The 27607-nt window shown below is 41.1% G+C and overlaps 1 protein-coding gene across 7 annotated transcripts in view; it reads right to left on the reverse strand.

Moving 5' to 3' along the window:
* The window catches only part of HDAC7 (histone deacetylase 7), a 439476-nt gene that overhangs the window by 23018 nt on the left and 388851 nt on the right, over positions 1-27607 (reverse strand). For 6 of the 7 annotated variants that reach the window (XM_073663183.1, XM_073663180.1, XM_073663181.1 and 3 more), the window contains 13 exons: positions 26278-26400; positions 25801-25910; positions 25429-25552; positions 23027-23214; positions 22394-22591; positions 19241-19457; positions 18975-19108; positions 18446-18566; positions 8825-8874; positions 5839-5946; positions 4980-5035; positions 4753-4840; positions 1612-1731 (listed from right to left, as the gene is read on the reverse strand). In XM_073663183.1, coding sequence (XP_073519284.1) covers positions 1612-1731; positions 4753-4840; positions 4980-5035; positions 5839-5946; positions 8825-8874; positions 18446-18566; positions 18975-19108; positions 19241-19457; positions 22394-22591; positions 23027-23214; positions 25429-25552; positions 25801-25910; positions 26278-26400 — 1637 coding nt within the window. The remainder of the gene's footprint in view (positions 1-1611; positions 1732-4752; positions 4841-4979; positions 5036-5838; positions 5947-8824; positions 8875-18445; positions 18567-18974; positions 19109-19240; positions 19458-22393; positions 22592-23026; positions 23215-25428; positions 25553-25800; positions 25911-26277; positions 26401-27607) is intronic. The other variant, XM_073663179.1, reaches the window with a different exon arrangement.

Here is a 27607-nt window from a genome sequence, read left to right on the forward strand (position 1 = left end):
AGTGACACATCACTGGATTCAAGGTCTCGGTCTCTACATCAAGCTGTTTTCTAATGGGATAGCAAAAACCTGGTGACAGATTCCCTATAGGATGTCCATGCAATGCTTGCTTGGCTGACAACTATCTCTCCCATTAACCCATATCGTGTTTTCTGTGGAGAGAGAGGATAAAGCTGCTGCCAACTAGCTCTAGCAGTGACTTGTCCCCCAAGAGATTAAAAGAATTGGGTGTCTGAATTCGAATAGATGATGTCAAGGGAGAACTAGTAGGCCCCCATACACATAAGATGGTTGGCTGGTCTCACCAAAATCTACAGTAGCTTTAACCGCAGCCTTTAGACACCTTTAGATAACTTTGCAAGTTGGCAAATTCATGAAAAACTGCAACATTTTCCCTTTCTTCATATTTTTCCCTCAGATAAGCAATACTGATGGCTCTTGTGCACCTCTACTACCTATATAGACAGACACTTTCCATTGTATGCTCTGCCCAAAACCTTAGATACATTTTATGTCATCATTTTTGTGTATTAAAGGCTGTTGTCTACCAAAGTGGTCTCCAGATTGTGGCTTTTCAGCTGTTTCAGCTGGCGAGACAAAGGTTGAAAGCCACAGATCTCTTCTACTTGTTTTCTAAAACATTCAGAGCTTTGGCATGAACCCACCCTTGTCATGCCGAATCCTAACCAGTAGACCACATCTTGTCTTATAAGAACATCATCACATCTGCATATGATTGGATACAAATATGGCAAAGCAGAATAGAGGCTAAAATCAATCACTGTAATATCATGGGAACACTAATTCCTATATTTTGGAAAATAAAAAACAATATATCCAGTTGGCATGTCTAACAATATTTCATATTTACACTGACAGATGATGGAGAACGTGTGAAAGTGAAAACCAGAATCCAGAATCCGAACTGGTTATTTCGAGCCAAACACCCTTGATCAGCTGCTTGGTCAGGAACATGTCAAAATAACATCTAGGTTGATAAGACAACCACCCAAAAATAACACAGGAGTGGACGGGAGTTTCTCAAGATAAAATGAGTCTGACTGGCAATGTGAAGCTCCAGGCTCCTTGTGGAGCTAAAAGGTTAACAGTTCAGGAGATAAAAGTTTTTTTTTCTCTTGCAAAGCTTCAAATGATGAAAAGCAAGCATTCTGTCTATCACTTTTATAACATTGTTTTCAAAGGAGTTATTTTGGGCAGGAACGTATATTTCCCATCTGTTCTGCATCTTTCCTCCCCGTTTTTTTGCAAAATCCTTTGTTCCTCAAAATATCAAAGTGATGATGATAAACTGTTTACAATGCAAAATCCTCTCAGCCCTTCATCCCCAAGAGTCCCTTCAGTAGTAGAGGCAGCACGTGATCGGCGATGTCAATCCTAGCCTTCTAACTATGTCATCTGTCTACGATTATAGTAAGAAAGTGCATGGCTTGGAATACCATGAAGTGGAGTCTTACTATTAAGGGCTGAAAAGATTGGGTAAGCCAAAGCCCCTGTCTGCCTTGTGACAAGCGGTTAACCAGCAGGAAGTGGAGTAATGCTACGGATTAGAAACCACTGACAGACTTGTGTCATTATTGAGACTCTGATCACCTCGTCAGCAGCTCCGCTCCCAGGAAAGAAGTTGCCATCATCGTGTCGATGGAGGGAGATGTACAAAACGTTGGGGTCTCGGTAAAAAACTCGTTGAGTTCCATTGCCATGGTGCACATCCTAATCAACAAGAGAAAATGGAGATTGAGTTACTCAAAAACCATGAAAGTAATTAAAATACTACAGCAGTTCCACAAACCATTGATAGTTGTGGCAAATAGGAACCAAAATACAGCAGATATAAATTGGTCTAATACATCTGACCAAAAAATGATGGAAATTTAAGCCAAATTGGAAACAAAATAAACGAGATGTCACAATAGATTTCTTGAATAAATATATGTTCTTTACATTGTGAGAATAATCATATTCTAGAAACAGAAATTATGACATTACCGATGATACAATATATATATGGAAGCACAACATATTAGTTCAGACCATATTACATACGGCTCACAGAGAAAAGGAAACAGCCTTACCAACACCAGGTCAGATTACCAATGCACTAGCAGGATGCAGCAGACCCCCATGATAAAGGTGGGGGCAGCACAGGTGAAAAATACTGATGCAGACAGCCACTCACTAACCTACCAATTCATGGAGGGGGTGGCTGTGTAGTATTATACATGCACACAGATAGGACACCAGTCACACCGGTTCGTGGGATGCACAGTGTCTAGCTTACAGCCTATAGATGAAGCCTAATTTAATTTTAGTGCTAGGACTCGCAAGTATGAGGACCCTTGGCGTGGGCTGCAAGCTTGTGTATCTTGGCCAAAATATCAACCAATACCTCATGTAATGTATTTATTTTATACATTATTTTTCATCTTTTTATTGTACATATTTCCATTTTTATGCGGGATGCAACCAGGCCCTTTAGTGTTATATAGTGCTGGGCAGCCCGCCTGATCTAATAGTATGGGCGTCATCAACAGGCTGTAAGCCAGACACTGTGCACTAAACGTACCCGTATGACTGGCGTCCTATGCAAGCTTTTATCATGGGGGTCTGCTGCATCCTACTAGTGCATTGATAATCTGACCTGGTGTTGATAAGGCTGGTTTCACACGTCTGTATATCTCCGGTACTGGAAAACCCAGTATCAGAGATATCCATGTTCCGTGTGTCCGAGTGTGTCACACGTGTGGCAACCGTGTGCCACATCAGGAGCACACGTACCGGCGCCTGGGAATCAGTGCTACAGTTAGCGCTGTTCCCAAGTGCTGGGTGCTGAACACTGCCCACATCATGTTTCCCTGCTGGCGCTGCCATCAGCACCAGCAGGGACAGTGTTGAGGGTAGTAGTGCCTGCTCCCGCAGTGTCCCCACCTGTAAGAATAAGAATAAAATAATAAAATCCATGTACTCACCTCTCCTAGGTGTCCCACGCTGTAATCCATGAGACCGCTGCTGCTGAGGAGTCGGGGAGAATTAGCCGGAGCTGCGCTCAGTGAGATGTGCACAGACCCATTCATCTCCAGTACGTGTGGAAACTGTCACCACTCGTACTGGAGATACTGATGTGTGAAAGAGCCCTCAGACGGTTTCTAGCCCTTATTACATCCGTCAACACAAGAAGCTGAGCCTTCATTCCATCAAACATGTGCAGGTTTTCAATGGAACATGACCAAGCTTATATGTATTGTTAAGAATACATTTACCATGTTACCAATACAACAAGAAGATACAGAGGTATATGAATGGTTAGACTGTATTGTATAATCTATTTTTTTTTTAATTGTGAGTGTAATTCTTTGTGAAGTACTCTTGTATTGAACTCCAAGAATCTGTACCATGTAATTTTGGACATGGGGCAGAGCCAAGTAATATTTTGTCACACTGCAGACAGAGTTGCAGCCAGTTGTCTTACTGCCACATACAATGCAGTGAGGAGGATAAGGAGGGTAACACGGATGAGTTCCTGAGACGTGAGACACACCAAGAAGTCTTGCAACTAAAAGAGCTTCAGAAAAAGCCACAACACTAGATTAAAGAAACAGGTCTCCTGCCATGTCACCACACATGATACCATTATCCACTACTCACTGCAGTCTAAGAGGATAATTAAACCTTACCACAACTGTAAGCAACCACAAATCACCTCCTAAGTGACGCCACAAGTAACACAGTGGTACCTCAATTCCATAGCCTCTGCCAAACCCAACTCACAGTTTACTAAAATATAAGTTTGAGTCAGGGCTCATTAAGATGTCCATTTTTTTCATGCACGCGACAAACGGTCTTAGTTTCATCAGTGATTTTTTTTTTATCAGAGTTTCTTCAAGTTTGAGCAGCGTGTCATCCAAGTTTGGTCCGGATTTCAACATTTTTTCTTGGATGACAAATAAAGAAGTCTCTTTACCTTCCACTATCTAGCAGGCAGCCCGAATTTTTCACTGACTCATAGATTTGCACTGCCGATTTTAGTCACTCAGATTAATATTTAACATGTCTTCAAGATTTTGCGTGGACAATACGGTCTGCAAAAATACCTGGACATGTGGATAACCCAACAGCTGACCGATGCTGTGTATATTAAGGGTATGTTCACGCGTGTGTTTTCCTGTGGATTTTACTTGCAGAATTGCATGCAAGGAATCCGCTGTGCAATAAAATGCTCGGTATATAGATGAGATTTCAACAAACACTGGTGATAATTTTTGCACAAAAATTATGTGCACTTTACTGCTAAAAAAAATCTTCCACGTCTGACTAAGGGCTCATTCACATGTCCATAATTTGCATACAAATGCTATCTGTGGATAGCACTTGTACCTATAATAGTGAATATGGCTGTTCCCATGTCCATGATTTTTTACTGCCAACACTCTGGTTTTTGGTGCAGAAAAATTTGCTGCAAATACTAAAAGTGTGCGCCTACCCTAATGTGCAGCATTTTTTTATACAGCATCAAAAATGCACCAAATACTCATCGAATAGTGTAGTAATAGTGCGGGAAACCCGCAGCAATCTCACAACAAAATCAGAACCTTTTGGTGAATTTCCTGCAGGATTTTTGCTGTGTAAAATCTGCAGCAGACCTGACCCATATGGATGTTCTGTTACTTCATTGATAAACGTCAATAGTAAAAACTTTGGGAAGCTTTATGACATGTGCGATACTGCAGTACTCACCCAGTCCACTATAAGAATCTTCCTTACATCTAGTCTTTGCTGCAGTTGCTTAGCTGCAATGGCTACAGAATTAAAGAAGCAGAACCCCCTGGAGAGACAATAAAGCCAGTGTCAGGACACATAGACATTCAGTTATGAAGAGGCCATAAGAGAAACACCTCAGACATAGTCCTGAAGACATAACGTCTCAGTGGTGTTAGCAGAGTGTAAATAAAGCATGTTCATACATGGCGCTGGAAGGATCCGCATGATGTCCTGGGGGCCTCACCAAGGCAAATCCGTTCTGTAACCGAAGAGAAAGTCTGATGAGCTGACTGCGGGATTCCCTTTATTACTTTAGCTTTAGGACTGAATAACTTTTACTTGCGCTTATAAAACAGACCTTAAGATCTATTATTTTAGAGATCATCCAAGCAGATGGTGGAGGAGAGCAAAAAAGTCTGAAGGCATGATTATACAATTTAAAAAAGTGCTTAAAATTCAAATATAAGGCTTTTTTAAGTCAATCTGTCAATAAGATTAACCACCCAAACTGCATACATGGGCATGCAGGTCTTTGAAATGTGAATCCTTTGACGCCTTTATATCTTCTGTCTGTTGCTGCATTCCTGAGTGACTAGCATTTTTTTAAATATGCAAATGAGACATTAAATGCTCTGGGCGTGACAGAGCACCTAAGAGGCCTCTGCCTCCTGAGGTTGTTTCCCTGCCTGACACCAGCCACTTTAGCTTCATTTGTAGCTTTCTGTGTATGTGATACTCAGACAGTAAGCTATTAATCAGGCTAAAGCGGCTAGCGCTGGGTGGAGAAACAACTTCAGGAGACAGAGACTCTTTAAGTGCTCAGTCACACCCAGAGCACTTAACATTTAACTTACATGTGAATTAAAATGATAATTACTCGGGAAAGCAGCAACAGACAGAAGATATCGAGGTGTCAAAAACCTGTATGCCTTTATATGTGGTTAGTGAAGAGGTGGGTTGATCTTTAACTTCCATCCATAATGTATTACACTTAGAAACACAATATAATATCATGTTATTCGAGTTAGGATTACTCTCAGGTGTAAACTCCATATTATGTACCTTCAACTCCTGGGTGACAACTTTAAACGACAAGTCTATCACGCTACCAGCAGCCCAACGAGCGGCATTTGAAGAATGGACATCATTCCAGATGGTATCACTGTCAACCTGTGAGTACAAAGGTCAGGTATGATGAGGCAGGTGTACAATGTCATGGGGAAATGGAAAATTAATATAGCAGCAGCCACAATAAAAATGGACTAACAACCACCACAATAAGACTAATGATTTCTACAAGCCAAAGCCCCCTAAAAGGCTGTGTAGTTACTCCACTTTCACACAGAGGCATAAGGTGGCATTTTATATTGAATTTTCAATGAATAAGATAAAAAAAATGTGCCATCTTCCATTTGATGCCATACTATGAGATTTTAAAACCTGCAAGTGATGCATCTTGGAGAGAATATACATTTTCAGCGGCACTCAAACTGCCGATGGCACCATGTACTTCATATAGTCTCCATGTGCACAGCTCTGCTGTCTGAATAGGACCATAGACAGCAATCACATCTCCATATCCATGGTCTTTGTGACTACAGTACATTTCTTTCCACCAATGGGTTAAGATCCTATCGAGAGGAGTAGGAATATCAATCGTCAAGAAATGGATCGTCCTCATATAGGTTGGCTATAATGAGGTTTGTGCAAATCCAGGTCAGTCAAGGCCAAGAGCTATATTACACAGCTAATACAGGTAATGTAAGTATACATTGAAGGCATACAGGCCAGGAAGTTCAGAGGGTCATTGTAGCAAGAAGAATATGGCTCATGGCCTATGACGCTGACAATGTAATGAAGCTTTAGTGTCAAAACCACTGCAATCCAACAATGATTTTCTGTATCAAAAACTAACAATCGAGACCTGATTAATCCCTACAGCACATGATCATAGGAAAATGTGTGATAACAGGTGTAATATGATTTCTCTCAGAAGACCTGGACTATGTCTAGAACAAATCATATCAGCAGTATTTATAGTCCGACAATGAAAAAAATGCCCATGTTCTTCTTCGGAAATATTCACATCCAGTTCTAGATTATTTTAAAAACTTGTATGCATAAAAATGTATTTTCTCCATGTCACCTGGTAACCTAACCCAAGAGCGTCTGAGAGTATTACTGGAGGATGAACAGACTCAGGACCTCAAGTGCTTATGAATAAAACACTTAATGATTTTGGGTGAGGCTGGAGTTTGAGAGTCTGTGCCTGCCCGTGCCTCTGATCTCAATTATGGTTTGATTTTAGAAATAAACGCACTGGAAAGGAATTTATTTTATCTTTTTTTTTTCTTCTTCTTCTTCTTTCATTTCCCGTGAAACATCTTGTATTCATCAGAGTCGCGTCAGCGCCAGGGAAATAACAAAGGAGACGCGGAAAAACCTGGGGGATTCTGGGCTAATCAAACACATATGTGAGGCCTTAACTCAATCATCCCCTGAGGTTTAGATGGCCTGGCACATTGCTCAAGATGGGTGAATCAGTGATGGGACTCCCATTTTACATGTACTTATATATGTGTTTTTAATGTCCTGAAGAACCCCTCGCGCCTGTACAGGCCTATGGTCCCAGGCATGAGAAAAAGGGCCTTCACTTGATATCCTAAAAGTCCGGCCTGAGATGTAAGGAAACCTCACTTTTACAACAGTCAAGAAAGAAGGAATGTGTCTTCAGGGCTTCACATGTGCCATGTGTTAGATGAAAGGATCCCATATATCCCTGCAGGATAAGGTGGATGATTTCTAAAGTACCATTAACTGTATTCTTATCAAAGGGGACAGTTGGGACCATGTACGCCCCTCTCTACATAAAGAGGTGTGACATTACAGAGCTGAACATCAAAGTGTCCGACTGTCAACACAAACTGTGTGAGATATAGAAGTGTCCACATCTGAGAAAAATATAGAGTGAAAGAATGACAAGAAGCAGGAGGGAATCACGCTAAGTGCCCATGTGCTTACAACTCCTGAGCCTTCAAGTGCATCTTACGGTCCGAGTGCCACATGGAAGACTTGCGCAATGTAAAGACTTAGTGGTCTTTTTTTGGATATAGATGCATATGGCTTACGTATAGATACTTAAAGGGATATGTTCACTATTTAAAAATAATTTAAAAATGGCACTTGGTGGTTCTAAGATTAAAAATAAAACACACGCTCACCTACTGGATGCCAATGTCTCCGTCCTGCTGCTGGTATCTGTTCCGTATTAACCATAAGAAAGAGCTAGGAGACTGTTTCTTCTGGCTCAGATGGAACGTGCCAATTTAGCTCTGGTTCCAGCAGTCACCTGATATTCCCTGGCCGCTAAAGAGGAAGCCATGACACCGGCAGGGGACAATGGCAATAGTACGGTGAGTGGTTGGATCAGGTAGATGAGTATGTGTTTGGTTTGTTTTATTCTAGGACAACCCCTTTAAATCAACACAATATTAAATAATGAATCGGCCAGATAGACCGCTCAGTTCATATTGAGACACTGAAAGTAGCGTATAAGATAAGGAGTGGATCTAACTATCCATATAGTACAGTAGTCCCCAAATGTGACTCTCAGGGCAACCAGATATGGTTCCCCATCAGGTGGCAACACTATGAACTACTGTGTCCTACAGACACCAAGAATGTCATGGTAATCCTGAAACTTGGGACTAAAGTCAAATGTTTACACCTTAGATGAGAGATATGACTTATATGACCCTATAAGTTATATCTTTAAAGGGGTTTTACAGATAGTAACACTCCCTACAACCCACTGTGCAGAGAACAATAACGCTGTGGAGCTGGGCTGTCGCTCCTGCACAGTGGGAAACTAGGAGGTGCGCCACGGCGGAGGAGAAATGCAGAAGGCCCCTGCGGATGTTTAGGATCAGTTATCTTATATCCTTACAATAAGCCATAAAAGATGGGAATATGATTTTTTTTACTTTTAATATCACTGGTGGTTTTTAGAACAAATCAATAATGGAAATATTCTTTAATTTGTACTCACCCCAAGTCCTCCACATGGCAGCAAGACAAACATCCTCTGAGACAGAATGCCTGGGAATGAGACAAGAGCTGGTCAGTGAAGCTACATAAGTCAATATATGATGCAGACACAGCGATCACATTTCATCTATTGACCAGGAGATGTACTACGTATGTGACATAGTGCTGGCTGCTTAGTGCCGCAGATTCATTAGGTCACAGCTATAATCAAAGATTGTAGTACTGTTTAATGAAACCTGCGATGGATCAATATCCAAATTCTGTATTCTCATAAATTCAGATTGTTACTCTATTCTTCTCCCATGCTTTACACTGCAGCTATACTATTCAGATTGCCTGCAGAGTCTAAGCAAAAGCCCAACAAGAAGTCAGTGGTTACCTACATTTTATTACATCATTAAAAAATGATAAGAATTGAATCTACATATAACTGCAGCACCAGTCATACAGGAAAATACCAGCATCGAAATGTGGGGTGAGAATATATATATGTTTTAAACTCTTGGTGCATCCATGGATAATATAGACGTTATACCTCATTTAGACATTGTTTTTTTTGTTATACATGAGAGAGTGCAGATTATTTTTGGTATCAGTGTGATGAATCAGACATTCATTCATTTTTTGGCCATGTGTTCGTATTTACCAACCATTTTGCATCCGATTTTTCTTGTCGTATGCTGAAGAAAAAATTTCTCCTACACATTAAATAGTCAAAAAATGACAGCACACATGAGACACAGATGCATGATCCATGTGCTTTCTGTTTTTCTCACGGACTCATTGAATTGAATGGGTGAGTTTGATCCACGGTTCAGATTAAAAACGGACATGGTCCTTAAAAAAAAAATATGAACAGGTGAAAAACCCCCATAAACTAAAATGTGTCAAGTTCTATTTCAGAAAAACAATAAGGCTGTGTAATTTTTGTCATCTGAGAAAATCGGGTCGACTATGCAAATGACACTGTGATCAAGCTCTAATCAAAGTGTGATCAGATTGTTTCAGATGAGGAGAAGACGAAGAAAAAAAATTCTCCATCTTCTCCATTCTGTCAGTCTGCAAAAATCACACTGCACTCAGATGTCATCCGAGTGCAGTCCAATGTTTCCTACAAACTCATTGACTTGCATGGTTGAGTATATAAGACTCGACAAAGCCAGGTCAATCTTAAAAGTATACAGCCCAACGTGATGCGTGTCCAAAATTGCCATTCTTTTTGGAGCAAAAATACAATGTGACGACAATAAAATGGACGTGGATATGTTGCGGTGAAAAGCTCTGCTCCATCCATACTATAGGTATGCTGAGAAATGGATGCCTAAGACATTAGTCCAGAGGATGTAGTATAATTAGGTCCATCCCTTGCCGTACACCGACTTGTGTCTAATCTTTAGTTTCCCATATGCTGCATTTTGCTCCAGGTCACTAATCAGTGCGGATTACAGAGAAAAATAATTCCCACTAATGAGCTTTAATAAGGGGAAATTCCAGCCACATGTAAATATTATGCACGCTATTATAAGGGAGTAACACGTTCACAGGACTAATATGGTTATTAATAAGCACGTAAAATAATAAGGAAAAAAATGAAGAACAAAAAAAAATCATAAAGTAATTTTAAAAAGTATATCCTTTTGGAGAACTGTACAGATTCCCAGAGCCAACAGAATAAAGGCACTGGAGTGACTATAGCTGCCATATCACCTCTCCTTGCAGCCCCGTATTCTGCCCCACAGCCACAGCTCCTACCTAAGGAAAGTATTGGATTTTTTTCCTCAAAGACACATATAAAATCCATGAGAAAAAAAAAGTGAGCCTTTGTGTATAATAAGTGCACTCAGAAAACTATGTATAACCCTAAATATATAGGATTTCATCTTCTACAAAAGTTAGCACATCCCTTCTAACTGTCTTAGGCAAAAGAAGTTACACATCTGCGGGGAATACAGCTAAACTTAACTTATTTGTTATTTTTCTGCACCATTACAGTTTATTTGCTGAATTGGTCATAGTGGAAAAATCAAAACATACAATTTGGCATATGCAAAACCTTGGGCGCCCTTCCAGTTGAACAAATATTGCTATTTTTCGTAGGGTTTCATAATTTACAGGGGTTATATGACAGTTTTTGCCCAGAAATAGCACAGGCTGTGTTTGGCACTGCAACATAACATCACTGACGTGCACTGACTGACAGTGTGCTCAAACATTTACACATCAATGATTTCCTTTCTGTTTTCCCATTATGATAAATTCAGCATATAATCCGAGTTGTGTTTTTCACGTTATTGGATAATAAGTGCATATATTTCTGCCTTAAAGAGGTATTCCCATCTCCAAGATCCTACCTCAATATGTAGTAGGTGTAATAATAATAATATAAGCAAATACCTCCAATTAGAAATGTAGCATAGTTTTTCTGATTAGCTATGTCTCCTTCCTCATTTGCAGGGCATTGCAGTAGCTTAGGTATCCATGGTTATGACCACTAGCAACTAGCGTATTGTCACTATATCAGTGGTCGTAACCATGGATACCTAAGCTACTGCAATGCCCTGCAAATGAGGAAGGCGATATAGCTAATCAGAAAAACTATGCTACAATTCTAATCAGACGTATTTGCGAATATTATTATTATATGTTCTACATATTGGCATAGGATCTTGGAGATGGGAATACTCCATTAACCTTAAATCAATAGGACTGAGCAAGTGCTAAATTATCAGATATTGGGGATTATTAGTATGGTGTAAAAACACAAAAAAATCACTTCCCAGAGTTGAGTACCTTTAGGAAGTCAGAGCACATTAAAACGTTGACACAGATTTTACTTGTGTTATTTTAGCATTTTTATTAAAGTATTGGGGGCGGGTGACTTATTAAAATTGGCATTTTAGAACTCAGTTTTGAACCAAAATCCTGCTGGAATGGGGTAAATTTATTTAGAGGCGAGCACCTCTCTCTTAATCTACTTTGTGCATCTTTACACTGTCCATGTGTCAGAAAATGAAATCTGCGCAAGCTATAAGCTACTGTACCATAGATTCCAGCTACAATTTATGCCAGAGTTTATCACATCGACCATCATCATACATACAATTTATGCCAGAGTTTATCACATCGACCATCATCATACATAAAATTTATGCCAGAGTTTATCACATCGACCATCATCATACATACAATTTATGCCAGAGTTTATCACATCGACCATCATCATACATACAATTTATGCCAGAGTTTATCACATCGACCATCATCATACATACAATTTATGCCAGAGTTTATCACATCGACCATCATCATACATACAATTTATGCCAGAGTTTATCACATCGACCATCATCATACATACAATTTATGCCAGAGTTTATCACATCGACCATCATCATACATACAATTTATGCCAGAGTTTATCACATCGACCATCATCATACATACAATTTATGCCAGAGTTTATCACATCGACCATCATCATACATACAATTTATGCCAGAGTTTATCACATCGACCATCATAATACATACAATTTATGCCAGAGTTTATCACATCGACCATCATCATACATACAATTTATGCCAGAGTTTATCACATCGACCATCATCATACATACAATTTATGCCAGAGTTTATCACGTCGACCATCATCATACATACAATTTATGCCAGAGTTTATCACGTCGACCATCATCATACATACAATTTATGCCAGAGTTTATCACGTCGACCATCATCACACATACAATTTATGCCAGAGTTTATCACATCGACCATCATCATACATACAATTTATGCCAGAGTTTATCACATCGACTATCATCATACATACAATTTATGCCAGAGTTTATCACATCGACCATCATCATACATACAATTTATGCCAGAGTTTATCACGTCGACCATCATCACACATACAATTTATGCCAGAGTTTATCACGTCGACCATCATCACACATACAATTTATGCCAGTTGTCTGGCACACAATATAATAAATTTACTGTGCGGTGTTGGTCGAGTTAACTTTATTAAGCTGTGTCCACTTATAAGAAAAGGCAAAAGGTCACAACATTCTTGTCTTAATACCCTTTGTGACACATTTTGAGACTTTGTTACACTGTGGAGGAAATGATAAATCCCTATTTTTATTCCTAACATTTATTTACAAATAAATATAAACTGAAATTTGCAATAATACAAAAAAATGAAAAATAAAAATCAAATAAATCTGTCTCCTGCCAAATACTGAATGATATGGTATATTAATATTTATCCTTGTGGAGAGTGACAGGTCTGACATGTCATAGTGAGGAGGCTTATAAGCCCTGCAATGCTCCTCTGGGAAATTAAATATGCAAATTGTCTCTTCAGAGAGGAAGAGGACTACAACTCTAGCGCTAGGTGGCGCTAGAGTTCTAGTCCTCTTGATCTCTGAAGAGACAATTTACAAACATGATTTCCCAAAAGAAGTCTAAAAAAATTAGCTAAATAATATTTGATGACAATTCTTTAAACAATCACAAGGTGGCAGCAGAGTACTCTGAAAATAACCATGAAGATGCAGCACGCGGCACTGCGGTCAGTAATACAGAGCATTGTCCTAGACTGATCTGATTAATGTTTATTGATGGGCACCATCAATGACAAAAACATTAACAATTGTTTGACTGTTGTACCTGCACCTCCTACAAAAAAAACGGATAAACAAAAAGATAATTCCTGTGGAAAAAATACGGTAAATGAATTTAAAAACAAGAAAAAGCTGAGAAGCGATCATCCAGTTTCACTTCTGCAGAACGTATTGATTCCAGGAGAAGGGGGCAATTTGTGTTGCATTTTATTATCTAAATCTATTTGTTTACTCTAAGGAAATAGAAATAAAAAAGGTAAAGTAAAGTCGGGTTCATTGTAATGTAATAATCAAATAATTGTAATAATCAAAAAGTGGATGTGACTGGCTCAGTGAACAGCTCCATGAGCTTGTCTGCATCTGGGCCTGGTGCGGGAGCTGCCGGCTGTTACATGCACTGTACTCATCCAGAAAAAGACCAGAATACTCCTGGGACTGGAGTAAGATTTGTGGCGTCAAGTACAGCAACACTGGTCATGAATTTGACAAGCGGGTTTGCCATGTCCCCATCCCGCCCACTTTGTTGGAGCTATGCAAAAAACACCACCAAAAGAAGCTAAAATTTAGGACAGCCCCACAATACACCAACATTTTGCAACTTTTCAAACCTTTTCCTGGCAGAATTCTGGCATAAAAGCTTTGATGAATCGAGGCCCATAGTTTACTAATAACAGTGGTCTGATTATGGCCTAAACGTGCACATACTCACTGCTGAAAGTCATCCAAACAAGCATTTCAGCACAATCGGCAAAGAATCTAATGTGACTCCCTGCTGTCAGATGTCACAGGAAAGAGGGATCAGGCATATGAGATTTCAAAATGTTCAATCCTTGATGTCTATTTATTCACTTATATTGTGCCATTAATTCCATAGCGCTTTACAGACATTATCATCACTGTCCTCATCTGGGCTCACAATCTAAATTCCCTATCAGTATGTCTTTGGAGTGTGGGAGGAAACCAGAGAACCTGGAGAAAACCCACGCAAACACAGAGAGAACATACAAACTCCTTGCAGATGTTGTCCTTGGTGGGATTCGAGCCCAGGACCCCAGCATTTCAAGGCTGCAGTGCTAACCACTGAGCCAATGTGCTGCCCATGCTGCCATAGATTCTTTGCTTTTTCCTCTGTTTCCACTGAATTCACCATGCATGCTCATCTGAACCAAGCGTGCACGTTTATGGTGGGGTCAGGAACAGCAGTGGTCCACAGGTGTCTGGCTGACATCTATCACGTTACTGGCCAAATACATCCTGTTCTATTAATGTTGCCTTTACCTGACATGACGTCACTGTGGGGCAATCTATACCTGGTTCCTGTCTGGCATCTGACCGGTGACTAATGAGTGTCGTACCCCAGATGACAGCCCATACCGGCACTTCCCACATTTCTATTAGTGCAGCCTTCCTAGGTGTAGATGGCGTCCCCCTCATGTTTCCGGGCAGTCCGCCCAATGTTTTTCATGTGTTTTGGTCCTGCTGCAGCGCCCCCACAATGAGTGTCTACAGGACGGGGAGGACTTCCTGCGGAGGGCACAATGCTGTTTGCTTTCCTCCATGTCTGGAATCTCTGACTCTTGTTTTCCTTCTCTGCAGGACATTGGTTTATGCGGCCGCTGTTATGTAGTATTAATAGAAATCCTTGTTTTCGTCCAGCGAGCCGGGACATTTATTTTGATGTCTCTGCTGACATTACAAGCGTGTCTTCCTTTCAGCTAATCGAAAGCTTTGTGAATGATGTGAAAAACACTCCGCACCACATAATGGGGCAGGTTATTGTGCAGGCGGTGTGCTTATATCACAGCGCCACGTGAATGGACGTCCATGTTATTACTGCGGAGATGAACACAGGCTGAGAACAGATGAGCAGAACGCACTTGCACCATTCTGCCTTCCTGTTTTGTTCTAGTTCTGACCCAAATAGCACAATAGCTCTGTATTTCTGCAGATGAGACCAAAGCTACAGATCCGCTGTGCTGTACAGCTTCTGTATTATACCTAGGTCTTTATGATCGCGGTAGGTATCACTGAACACAATATTACCATTAATACCTACAGAATATAGCAGCATTTGAAAAAGGATCACCAGCATACCCTACACCTATATGGTCAATGCTTCAGAAGCCGTCCATATTGCAAATAAAGAAATGGAATCTCATTACTGGCTCCATATAAAGTTAGGGGAGGGGAAGTAGTGACATACTATCTAGAATGTATAGAAATGCAGCCAATTCCTGTGAGCATCGTCTCTATCACCGATTACCAGGCACCACTCCATACGTTTTGTTATGACACCTCAGTCCCATTCACTTGAGAAAGCTGCAGTACCCGGACCAGCCACTACATGGTGTGAGGTGCAGCGCCTGGCGAACAATGAAGGGGATGTGGCTCCATTTTAACTGTGAGGCCGCTTTCACATCCGATATTTAGGCCTCTGCGGAAAAAAAAATCGCTCCAATGTTGATCCAGAAAAGTAGGAGGAGTGTCATCCGAGTACAATGCGATTTTTCCATACGCAATCCATTTATAACATCATCTTTTACATACACTGATTTTCTATGTAATTTAAAGCTAGTTAAATACACTAATAAAGCAATCTTATATGGAGTCTCATAGGGCGTGACTCGGCAGCTCTACTGAGCGGTGTAGTTACTGACGTCACCGCCGTTCAGAGCCGCGGGGTCTCGCAGAGCAGCGCGGGAGCCGTGAACTCTGATTAGCGGTGACCCCAGTTTTATCTCATATATTGGTGAACAAGGGACTGTCTCTTGTTTTTGTTTCTGTCTTTTTACGTTTTTCATGTATCCATTTCTGGACTACATCGGATTCGGTGGCTTACTGCAGACCTGCATGGGTTTTTCTTTCAATAAATTGGTGAATCAGGGAAAGCGTCGGGGAGTCTTTTTTCAAAAAGTATTTTTTCTGTGTGTTTTTATTTTTGATTACTGGATTAGTAATGGGGATCTCTGATAGACACCTCTCCATTACTAACCCCAGGGGTTGATGGCAGCTGTGATTTTTGCCAAATCACAGCTGCTATCAAACCCAACTACATTACCCCAATTGCACCAAAACCAGGGCAATTGGGAAGAGCTGGGCAAAGGGCCAGAATTGGTGCATCTCATGTGATGCGCCAATTCTGGAGAGTCTGCGGACTAGTATTTTTAAGGGCAGAATAACGAGAGACTAGTGTTCTAGAGGTTATCCGAGCACACTCGAGTCTTAACCGAGTATCTTCGGCATGCTCGCAAAATATGTTCGCATCGCCGAGGCTGCCTGAAAAACAGGCAATCCCTGCATGTGTTGCGGCTGTCTAACAGCAACGATACATGCAGCCACGGCAACACAAACATATTTCATATTTTCCAAGCACGTTGAAGATACTCGGTTAGGACACGAGCGCGCTCGAATAACCCCTTATCCGAGCACGTTCGCGCAACACTACCAGGGACCTTTCCAGTCTGATAATATAAGTCCACACTGTCTGCTTTACCTTTGCTGATTATCAAAAATAGGGGGTACCTATCTTAAATGAATTAATTTATTTATTCATTAGGTTAAATAAGGCTAATCAGTCTTTAGTGCCATATGAAAGGCACTAAAAGTGTGCAAGTTTAATAATATGTAGGGGGCTTGTGACATTAGATATGTACAAGACATCAATCTATTCTATCTATCTATTCTATGCGGGGGGTTCTGGCTGTGAATTTACTGTACTTGGTTAATAAAATTTTCTGGTTCCTTTGAGATGTGTGCGAGAAAAAAAAATGAACGGTGTACACATGGTCCGTGTGCCATCCGTTTTTTTTCTCGCACTCATTGACTTGCATTGGCGAGTCTTGTCCGATATACTAGGACACTCGCAGCATGCTGCAATTTTTTTTCTCAACCAGATTCTGACTTGAGAGAGAAATCACAGATCAGCACTGACTCATTGAATAACATTGGTACAAGTGCAATTGCACTCGTCCGATTTATACGCTGATATGAGCGAGGCCTTATGGTCTGAGTAGGGATCACAATTTTTAGACTTCTTTCTGCAACACCATTGCCTCATACATGCCTATGAGGCTGTTAAGTTTGGGTCTGGAGATCTGCAGCCGTACAGACTGTGAATGTCGGACTTATGAAACTGGCCTTATATAGATTCTATATAGCATGTCGTCAATAGACATTGAGGTGCGTGAAGTCAATGGTGTTAGGTGGATGACCCACATACAGTACACCTTATATGATGGCACTTAGGAGTTCCAATCTACACCCCATTGAATGAGACCAGTTATAAAACCTTATTTCCAGGTTAATCTAATTTATGGGGCTCCAAAGGCTAAGCCATCAATATCAAAGTCCCAAAAAACCCTTCCACTTAGCCAATGCTCTCTAATCATATAGATTTCCTCACAATCATTTATCAGGGAGTCAGTCTGAGTTTTAGGTCTGAAATGATTCACTTTCAATCATACATTAGACGCAGTACTAATCTTATTTATACAAAAGGGTAGATATACTGAAAATTACCACAATGGCTATGGAATCTTTGTGGGACATTTTTCTTTCATTTAATGCATGTATTTTGGCCAAATAATATTTTTTTAAATTGGGTTTTATTTAAAATTTTGCATTGTTGGCTTTTACATATTGTTTCTTTCCGTGCACATTGCTGGCTGTAGTAAGAGTTAACTAAGGATCCATCAATTCGTAACTCTTACCTGTCTTTTACTTAGCTTCTATCAGCTGATTTCAGACCACATGAAAGTTCAGCTCAACTTTGATATGGTCTGTATTCATAAATCGGCTGACAGGAGCTCGGGAGCAATATTTTAAATGAAACACAATTGCAAAAATAATATTAGCCAAAAATATGTGAAAACAATATTGTCCCCTACGGTGTCCATTTCCTTTAATGTGGGTTCAATGCTGTATATATCAGATGTGTAATAGTCTTATTATTGTTTTCCTTGCTTTGTGTGATACCGAGGGAAACACGAGTACCTGCGAGCTTGCGATTGTCCAGTTTCAGTCTATTGTGAGGATTGGTGCCATAGAGAAGAACATGCGTCTCTGTATGTACAGACTGTAGCTCCTCCAAGGATGCTTTCCTACCACGAATACACTGCAGACAACGAAAAGAGAATTTCAGCATGAGCTTAGTAATAAAGGGAGCATATTATGATTGTTAATAACCCCTTCTCGATATAGGACATAATAGTACGTTCTAAGTTGTATGTGGGTGTATGGATGCAGGCTTAGGCGCTGATCCCGCTCAATACTGGGCAGGTGCTGACTGCTATACAGCCACCACCTGATTGCTGCTCTTTAACCATTTAACTTCCTATGTCAATCAAACAGCATTAATTAAATGGCACAATTACGTGGCGCAAAAGTGTCAGTACCCATTGCTGCCGGCACCCATCTTGCAACATATATTGTGGAAGAAATGATGGTCTCCCCTTTCGGGCAGAGTTACACGATGAGTATAGAGTGATCTGTGTGACACTATGATAGGAATAACGGCTCTTACTTCACAATGGTTTCGCAGCCCTCTCTCCTGTAGGCGCGACCAGATGCTCTGGATTCTCCCCGCGTGCTCGGGGTGGTTGCTGTTGTCTCCGCAGGTGCACTGATGTTTTAGCATCACAGAGTCATATACGATTCCTACATTGGAAGACAAGCAGTTATACAAAGTGTGCACTACACAATGTCATGCACTTTATTATCATTATTAGCAGAGTGATTGTAGCTCAGCTTTCCAGGACTCAATTCATTGCTCCCATTTTTTTCTTTTACCTGTGGTGAAGCGTGGCTTGTCAGCTTGTTCTGGCACTGAAAGTGTCATGGTTTTAGATGAGGGGTCTTGAGTGGGGAGAGAGGCTGAAGCTGGTGAAGACTTTGCACGAGAGAGAGGACGATGAGCTCCTGACACTAGGGGAATCATCAGGGTATCCAGAGGTGCTCTTTTCACATGTTGGGGGGTGCGATGGTGGGCGGCCTCCCACACATAGTTCTGAGAGGTACATAGTAAATGCTGTATATTACCAATCAGATAGCAGCAAACAACAACTACATCCAATATAAAGAATGAAAACTACAATAAACTGTTTGTTTTTTTTTACTTTAAACACAACGAGGGGAGGTCAGTGAAAACATATTTGGCATATCAGTAGGTATTTAATTGGTCTGAGCCTGGTAATTGCTAAACCAATGTGTTGTAGTTCTAGAAAAGTGCAGGGCCGCTTCATCTTCTGTTGGCACCACTCAATTTTTTGGTAGGCTGCATGGTTACCTGATAACTATAATGGATTTAAAGTTAGTCTATTATCTACAAAGCTGAGATTGACCTTTTTAGTCCTTCACATAGGGGTATTAGCCCCTATAAAAATAATACTAGCACTGTGCTTTAGAGAAAAACAGTTTTATTTCATATATATATGAGGGGGCTTCGGTGTACCCTTGGTGTGGCCAAGGGCACAGTGCACTTTTCTGTCCCCTCAATTACAATACTCTGCCCCTCCCCTTGCAGTGATTGCTAGCACTCACTTTGGAGCGCTGCCTGATCTAACTCTATAACCCTGTACAAACTGACACAGTGTAAGTAGATGGACAAATGGAAGATGTCCACAGTTTATGCATAACAGCGTGTCTGCAAGTAAGCGCCGCCATCTACTGGTCCAAGATTGTAGGACAAGAGAAAGTGGAAAGAATTGTATCAGCAGGAACTGTATAACAAAGTGCATGGTTCCTGAGGGAAGAGATTGGAGGAGACACCAGGTCAGGTGATACCTGTTTCCCAGTTAGTAATTATAAAAAGCCAAGGAGGTCAGTGAAGGGGAGGAGCTGGCGCCTGAACCTGCAGCAGGGCGGTCGTGTGGTGCAGCGAGGTTGGCTTATAGCCGCCATTACAAGTGACCAGATACACGTGAAGAATTGAGTGACCAGATACAAATGAAGAATCGAGTGACCAGATCCGGGTGGACAACCGAGTGACCAGAACGGGAACCAGAACTGGAGGAAGAACTGAGTGACCAGACCCGAGTGAAGAAACAAGGGACTGGGACCTGAGAGGTAAGTGAACTGAGCCAGAACTGAGTGAGCGGGACCAGAGCCACGAGATGTGAACGGACCGTGTCAGAGGGACATTCGTGAGATCCGCGACATGAGGTGCAGAAGTATGGTACACAGGGGAATGGGACTGCGCTTCAGGAGACGGAGGCGGCCAGTGAAAAGTGTGCTAGAAGCGACTCACCAAGAAGAGACTCGTGGCCTAACGGTGTAGTAGCATAGGCTCCCACTAGGGCCTGGACGGCGGGTGTCATTACCACCAGAGTGATAGGGTAACGATGGTGACGAATAAGGATGTGACTGTGACGCACCACAGGACAGAGTAATAGAATAGAGACGCTTGTATCCATTGTAAATGTTTAGTGCCTTGTATGATAGGATTTAATTGTTATAACTGTTACCGCTGCTTCTATTTGAAGAAGTGACTTATGTATTGCACTTTAATAATCTGCTAACCTTGTTTAATTTTGTATCAGAATCAATTGCTGTTAAGAGTAATAATCTTTGATTAAGTTACTGTTGCATCCTTTTCACCTGTTTACAACGGCAGCGGCCAAGCGCCTGCATACACAGTGTCAATGTCCTCATCTCACTCTCCTGTTTATGGCAGCAGTAATGGCCGATACTGACAGGCGAGGGAGATGAATACATGCACAATGGCAGAGTGTGCGGCTCTCATCTGCTGCTGCTTTATAATCCTGTGTGCAGGGAATGGCCGCTATACACAGGAGAGGAGGATGAGAAGGCTGTCCCTGCACACACTGACAATGTATGTATGTGCTGTAGCTCGGATACTTCGGTGTCAGTATATTTAGGTCTGGAGAGTTTAATCAGACAGCACTCTGGGCTGAGTATTGTAATTTTTGTGGACGGAAAGCTTCCACAAGCCCTTGGCCACGGCATGGGAGCACCTAAACCTCCCTCATTTACATATGTAATAAAACAAATGTTTCCATAATACACTTTTACTAAAATCTACAGTACCAGTATGATTCTTATAGGGGCTAATTTACCTATTAGAAGGTCTAAATAGTTAAACTTCAGTTTTGGGTGTGACAGACCTCATTTTAATTTTTATTTCATAAATCAATAATACAAATGAAAATAAGCAACTTTGTAATATATCGTATTAGAGATAATAATCTTTAATAATCTCTTTGTAATATATTTTATCAGATTTATATTTATTAGATTTCTTTTTCCTCCTGGATTGATCTTTCATTCTTAATTCATAGGTAAAATCTTTAAAATCTGTCTTCAGTGAATAGAGATTTCCCCATTACTGGGATTGGAGATGACAGTTGGTGCTCATTAAGTTCTATGGAGAGGGGGAGGAGCTAAAGACAAACACAGATATTACACTGCAAGTTCTCCTAAAACAACATTTACACTTAAAAGAGGTTGTCCACTACTTTAGCATTGATGACCTATTCTATCGGAGTCCGACGCCAAGTACCCCCGCCAATCAACTCTTCTTGGGTGTCAGCAGCAACAGCCACCGGCCACAAATGCTCGCTTGTGGAGCTGGCTGTCTGATAGTGGCCATGGCAGGGTACTACACATCCACCTCCTATTCAAATCAATAGAGAACAGCTGATCTGCAGGGGTGCCGGATGTCGGACCCCGGACGATCAATGATTATCTATCCTAAGGATAGGTCATCAATGCTAAAGTAGTGGACAACCCCTTTAACTCCTTCCAAGTCCCACATTTGTGATGTGTAATAGCGGAGCCCCACAGTGCCGTTATAAGGCCGCAGAGATATAACATGATGGTTCCCTTATAATGTACTGTATACCATATTGTCCTGTATGGTTCATATAAAACCAGTTTATCATCCACGGCTTTGCTTACAACATTAACAGCTGTCGTATCCTTTACCTGCGGAAGGAAGTGCTGCTGGACCACGGGCTGACTGCTGCTGTGTGCCTCGGGGGCTGCACCTCGTAAAGCCTCCATTCGGACTCGAGAAGGGTTTCCTCCCACGTCTGGAGGCCTCTCATTTATAGAAACGCTATCATCCATTTCTTCTGATGGGATCTGGCTCAATCTTGGTTTTTCACTCGTTTTTTGAGGGCGCTATACGAGAAGACAAATTTGTGATTATGATGCAAATACAAATTTAGCTTACCCACCAGATGTCAGACTGAAATGCCTGCACTTTTACAATGGACATACTACTTATAAGGAAAGACCTGAACCCGTTGTAACGGTAAAAGTCCTGCTGTCGGTTGTCCTAGTTTGGCACCTAAGAATGAAGATTAATTAGCCCCATTGCCCTAGTACATAGGGCTTTGTACATGTCAGTCGGCTGGTGTTACATCAGTAGCTCAGCCTCTGTAATAGCATCCTACAGTAAGATCTATGTCTTCTGATATAAGGAGGTACTGAACACCTGCACATTGGGAAATTCTAAGACTCAAGTCAAAAAACACAATTTTAACCGACTGATCTTCACACGTCGTCAAACACGCAAGTTGATTTGTAAACTGCTAAAATATTTCCTATCCTCACCTTGCTGCCCCATTTTGCATAATTGGGGAATGCTGCATATTGCTGCTGGAAAAGTAGTTGTTGCTGGAGTGTCTTGGGATTTTGAGGAAGTGGCTCAGAACGCGTGCGACTTAAAGTTCTGTGTCCCGTATGGTCAGTGCTGATAAGAGAGTGGGTGAATTGCAATGGCACAGAACCAATGCCTTGTACTAAAATGTAGAAAATAGATATTTATTAACAGATCATTTCAACTTGCTCATATGTCATATCTACACTTACCACAAGGGGGTGGTGTGGACAATTTGCAAACTTTTTAGAGCATTGTTTCCCAAACTCCAGTCCTCACATGTAATGTTCTCAGGATTTCCTTAGTATTGCACAGGTGGTGGAAGTATCATCAAGGCAGCAGAAATAGCTGCAGGTTCTCTCACCTGTACAATAGTAAGGAAATCCTGAAAACAGGATGTGTTGGAGGCTGTGAGGACAGGGTTTGGGAAACACGGTATTAGAATAAGCAATGAAATGATTGATGGATATCAGACCTGTACACATGCAAATTGTCTCTTCAGAGAGGAAGAGGACTTGAACTCTAGTGCCACCTATTGGAAGTAACAATCCTATAAGTCATTATCAGCCCTTTAACAAGCCTTGAAATATGACTTAAGATAAAAGCCAAATCAGAATCTCATTTTGTAGACACTGTGTTTTGAGGTATTGCCCCTCAACAGTACAAAGTATGAGATCTGATTTTGGTGGATGAGAGGCTAAGACTGGGATCTAATGGGTAAGGTTTCTCCTTGTGGAGAGTGACATGCCAGGTCTGGCATGCCAGTATGAGGAGACTTAAATGCCTTGCATGCTCCTCTGGGAAAATAAATATGCAAATTGTCTCTTCCGAGAAAATTCACCCAGCCAAATCAGATCTCATACTATGTACTGACGAGGAGCACTATCCCGACAAACCGTGTCTACAAATTGAGATTCTGATTTAGATTTTATCTTAATTCATATTTCAAGGCTCGTTAAAGGGTCGATAATGACTTGTAGCATAGCTGCTTCCAATAGGTGGCACTAGAGTTCAAGTCCTCTTCCTCTCTGACGAGACAATTTACATATTTAATTTCCCAGAGGAGCATTCAAGGCATTTAAGTCTCCTCATACTGGCATGCCAGACCTGGCATGTCACTCTCCAAAAGGATAAACCTTACCCCTTAGATTCCAGATCTATACACAGAAACTTAGCTCTGGAGATTACATGGGGAATCATATTTTTATTAACGCAAGGTGACGTATTTTTGCATCAGTATGTGTAACTGTAATCTCATATCAAGTTAAAAAAAAATCACAGGCCTTCAATAATCTATAAAAATGACAAGCCCTTTAAATGATCTGTCAGTGGCACCACTTATGCCTAAACCACACTACCTATCTAGAAAAAGCAATATTAGCAGTATTACTGGGAATAACTACCAAGAACAGCCACATGTCCTATTACAGTATGTACTTAAAGATCAAACATAGTGGCTTTAAAATGATGAGAATGCTGTCATGTTCTTTAGTTATAGAGTTTGTATTAGGATTATTTAGAAATATCAATAAAATGATGTACTTCGCTCAGTAAAGGCACGCCAAAAGCCATAATCAGAGCACATTGAAAGTGTACCCATCAACATAAACCAGTGGTATATGTGACTACAGTCTATAAAACTTCATAATATATTTTATTAGGGGGAAACTATCATTTTTTTTCATTTTCTCTGAAGTTCTTAAAGAACCTCCTCAGTCACCAAAAAAAATAAAATAAAAATAATAAATGGCAGATATTGGGGAGGGGATACAGCTGCAGCAGTATCTCTCCCTCCGGGTTTCTGATCACCTCCAGGGAAAGCATATCTGGGTGATAGCTGTGGCCACTGACTATAGAAAATCCATCTATCATAATAAAGTTCCGGTATTACTAGATTTTAATGATTTGATCTTTACTTGGAGAGAAGTAACCCAGCTCTGATAATCCCATACCCGTTAGTGAGTAGTTAGAACCTGTGAACAATTCCTCTCTTCAGGAGACCTGCATTGTTAGCAAGGATGGTGGAGAATGGCCAAAGTTTTATGGAAAAGGCATAGAATTCTGGCGTAAAAACTTTGAAAAGGCTCAAAATCTTGTGACTTTTGGCGTTCTCACTACAGTTTCTCCTAGCTCAGGAAAAATGGGTGGATCTGGGATGGGACGACCACCACTTATCAATTTCATGACGAGCGGTGGTGGTTCTTCGCTACACCACAGCAGGGGCCGAAGACTTACGACTCTTCATGAATCATAAGCGTTTGACTCCAGCCCATCTCCTCATCAACACCAGCATGAATGATGCCAGTCTTGATTAACCGGGTCCTACGCCCTTCTGTCCTAGCTGGAAAGTACATACCTGCAACCAATGGAGTGTGTGCGCCAGAGGGCTCCAGGATGATGACCGGCTGAATACGAGTGGCAGACAGGGTATTTGTACCATCATCAATACCGGGCACATACATAACTCTAGGAATTAGACCCTATGGAAGAGAAAGCAAGTGGATCGTCACATCAATGCATACAATTTACATATATTATACCTGTCAAAGAGCTACAGAACACTGGGGCTATGGACTGCAAATCTGCAATGACAGGTGGAAATATGGAACCATTTCTAGGGGTATATAGAAGGTAGTAGAATAGAACTATATCTGGACAAGTAAAAACAATCCTATCAAGTGAAGGAAAAGGAATATTTTAGGTGTAAGGGATTATATAAGGCCCTCACCTCTGAGCCAGCACCAGGTAGTGAGGACAGACTTCCATTTTCAGCTGTCAGACTGTCATTCGGAGAGCTGCAGCCAGACACAGGAGTGCTGCTACTACTGGGGGACGAATCTGCAAAGGAACAAGACAGAAACTCAAGACAACCGAAAGATTGTGTGTCCTGGAAAACAGTCATTGGCAGGATTTTTCATCACTAGTAAATTAAAATATCAAGAATAGAATCCATAAAATTAGAATGTATAAAATATATAATTTTATAAAAAAAATTATACTGAAAATATATGATTGTCCCCTAAAACAATAGTATAACGCTGCGGCTACAGGCAGTGGAAATTCCAAAATGTATCTAAGAATCATGTAAGGATGTAGAAATAATGTGAAGCTGCATCTATTGTCAAGCTGTAAAATGTCTGACGCTAAACTGGCGAGGATGTAAAGGACATTACCCTACTTTACCCCTTGTGGATTATTCACCCACCCTGTGTCTCTGGGGGTCTTCTTCTAACTGCTGGTGGAGCACTTTCCTTGCGCATTAGTGGGTTCTTCCTCCTCTCCCCAGACTTCTTGGGTCTGACAGGCCACTTCAAGTTTGGCTCAGAGGCTGTGGGGAAATTAAGTGCACAATTCTAATGTTAGCAGCTCACATGCAACCTCGCCAAGGTCAGGACTCCACACCAGCACCAGAACCGAACACGTGAGCACATATGTGCAGTAAATATAGCTGGCATATAGGGGGTATCATGGGTGATGGCAACTGACTCATGGCTACCGACCCACCTACTATGTAAGATACAGCAGCAGCCGTGTACTAGGGCTGAAGTAGTCAAATCCTACGTTCTCATTCTTCTCTTTTGTGGTGTTCACTATTTCTCTCCTGACACTACAGGACCATATGATATACATTATGTTTCCATGACTAGAAATGTATACTTGAAAATGCAAAAAGGTACAAACAGGCGGAGAAATTAGCAACTTTTATAACTCGTTATGCATGTCAGGTGTAAGCTGGTCTAGCTATTCATCATATACATGGATATCCTAAAGGGGTTATCCAGTTCTATAAAACCTGATAATATATTTGACAGGTATACAGCTGGAATATACGTTACTCTGTATAAAGATACGGTGCCTGGATAGGATACCACTCCATGAATCAGAATAAGAACCTTGAAGTTGCAAGAAATTTTAGTTTTAATGAGAATCGTAATCCAAAAATGAAAACAGTGATGGTTTGGTCAACAAGACCTTCTTCAGATGGATTTCATTCATAAAAATCCAGCATTTCTGATTGTGAACTGCTGATACTTTTGTTCTCGGTGAGATAAGCCTCTGTCAGAAGAATTTGGCAGCAGCTCACTCACAGAGGAGACATGAGCACTTGGCTGGTTGAGTGCTCCTGTGTATGGAGGAGACGGAGGAGAAACAGGCCGGCCGAAAGATCGTCTGAAACATCATTCAGCTGACAGCTATCTATCATGCATGAAGCCTCTGAAGGCGCATCAACTGATGGCTGGGGGAGATGTCGACTGGGCATGTTTCATTTCGGACTGCAGACCACATTGTTTTCTTGGAGAGAAGTTGTCAGCCAACATGTCAGCCGGCGACTTTCTCATAGAGAACACTGGAGTGCTCAGGCGATTGAGCACTCCTGTGTATGGGAGAGTCAGCTGAAAGAATAGCCATCTAATGTATATGGGGCCTTTAGTGTCTATAGCAGCAGATTAAGGAGAAAGCCGACAGTAAAACTTCCTTTGCTCCAGGTACACTATGGAGCCAGGTTGTACTATATCTTTAGACCCTAATTTGCA

This window comes from Phyllobates terribilis, unplaced genomic scaffold (assembly GCF_046119375.1).
Source record: "Phyllobates terribilis strain yellow unplaced genomic scaffold, ASM4611937v1 Scaffold_2__4_contigs__length_985480577, whole genome shotgun sequence".
Lineage (NCBI taxonomy): Eukaryota > Metazoa > Chordata > Amphibia > Anura > Dendrobatidae > Phyllobates > Phyllobates terribilis.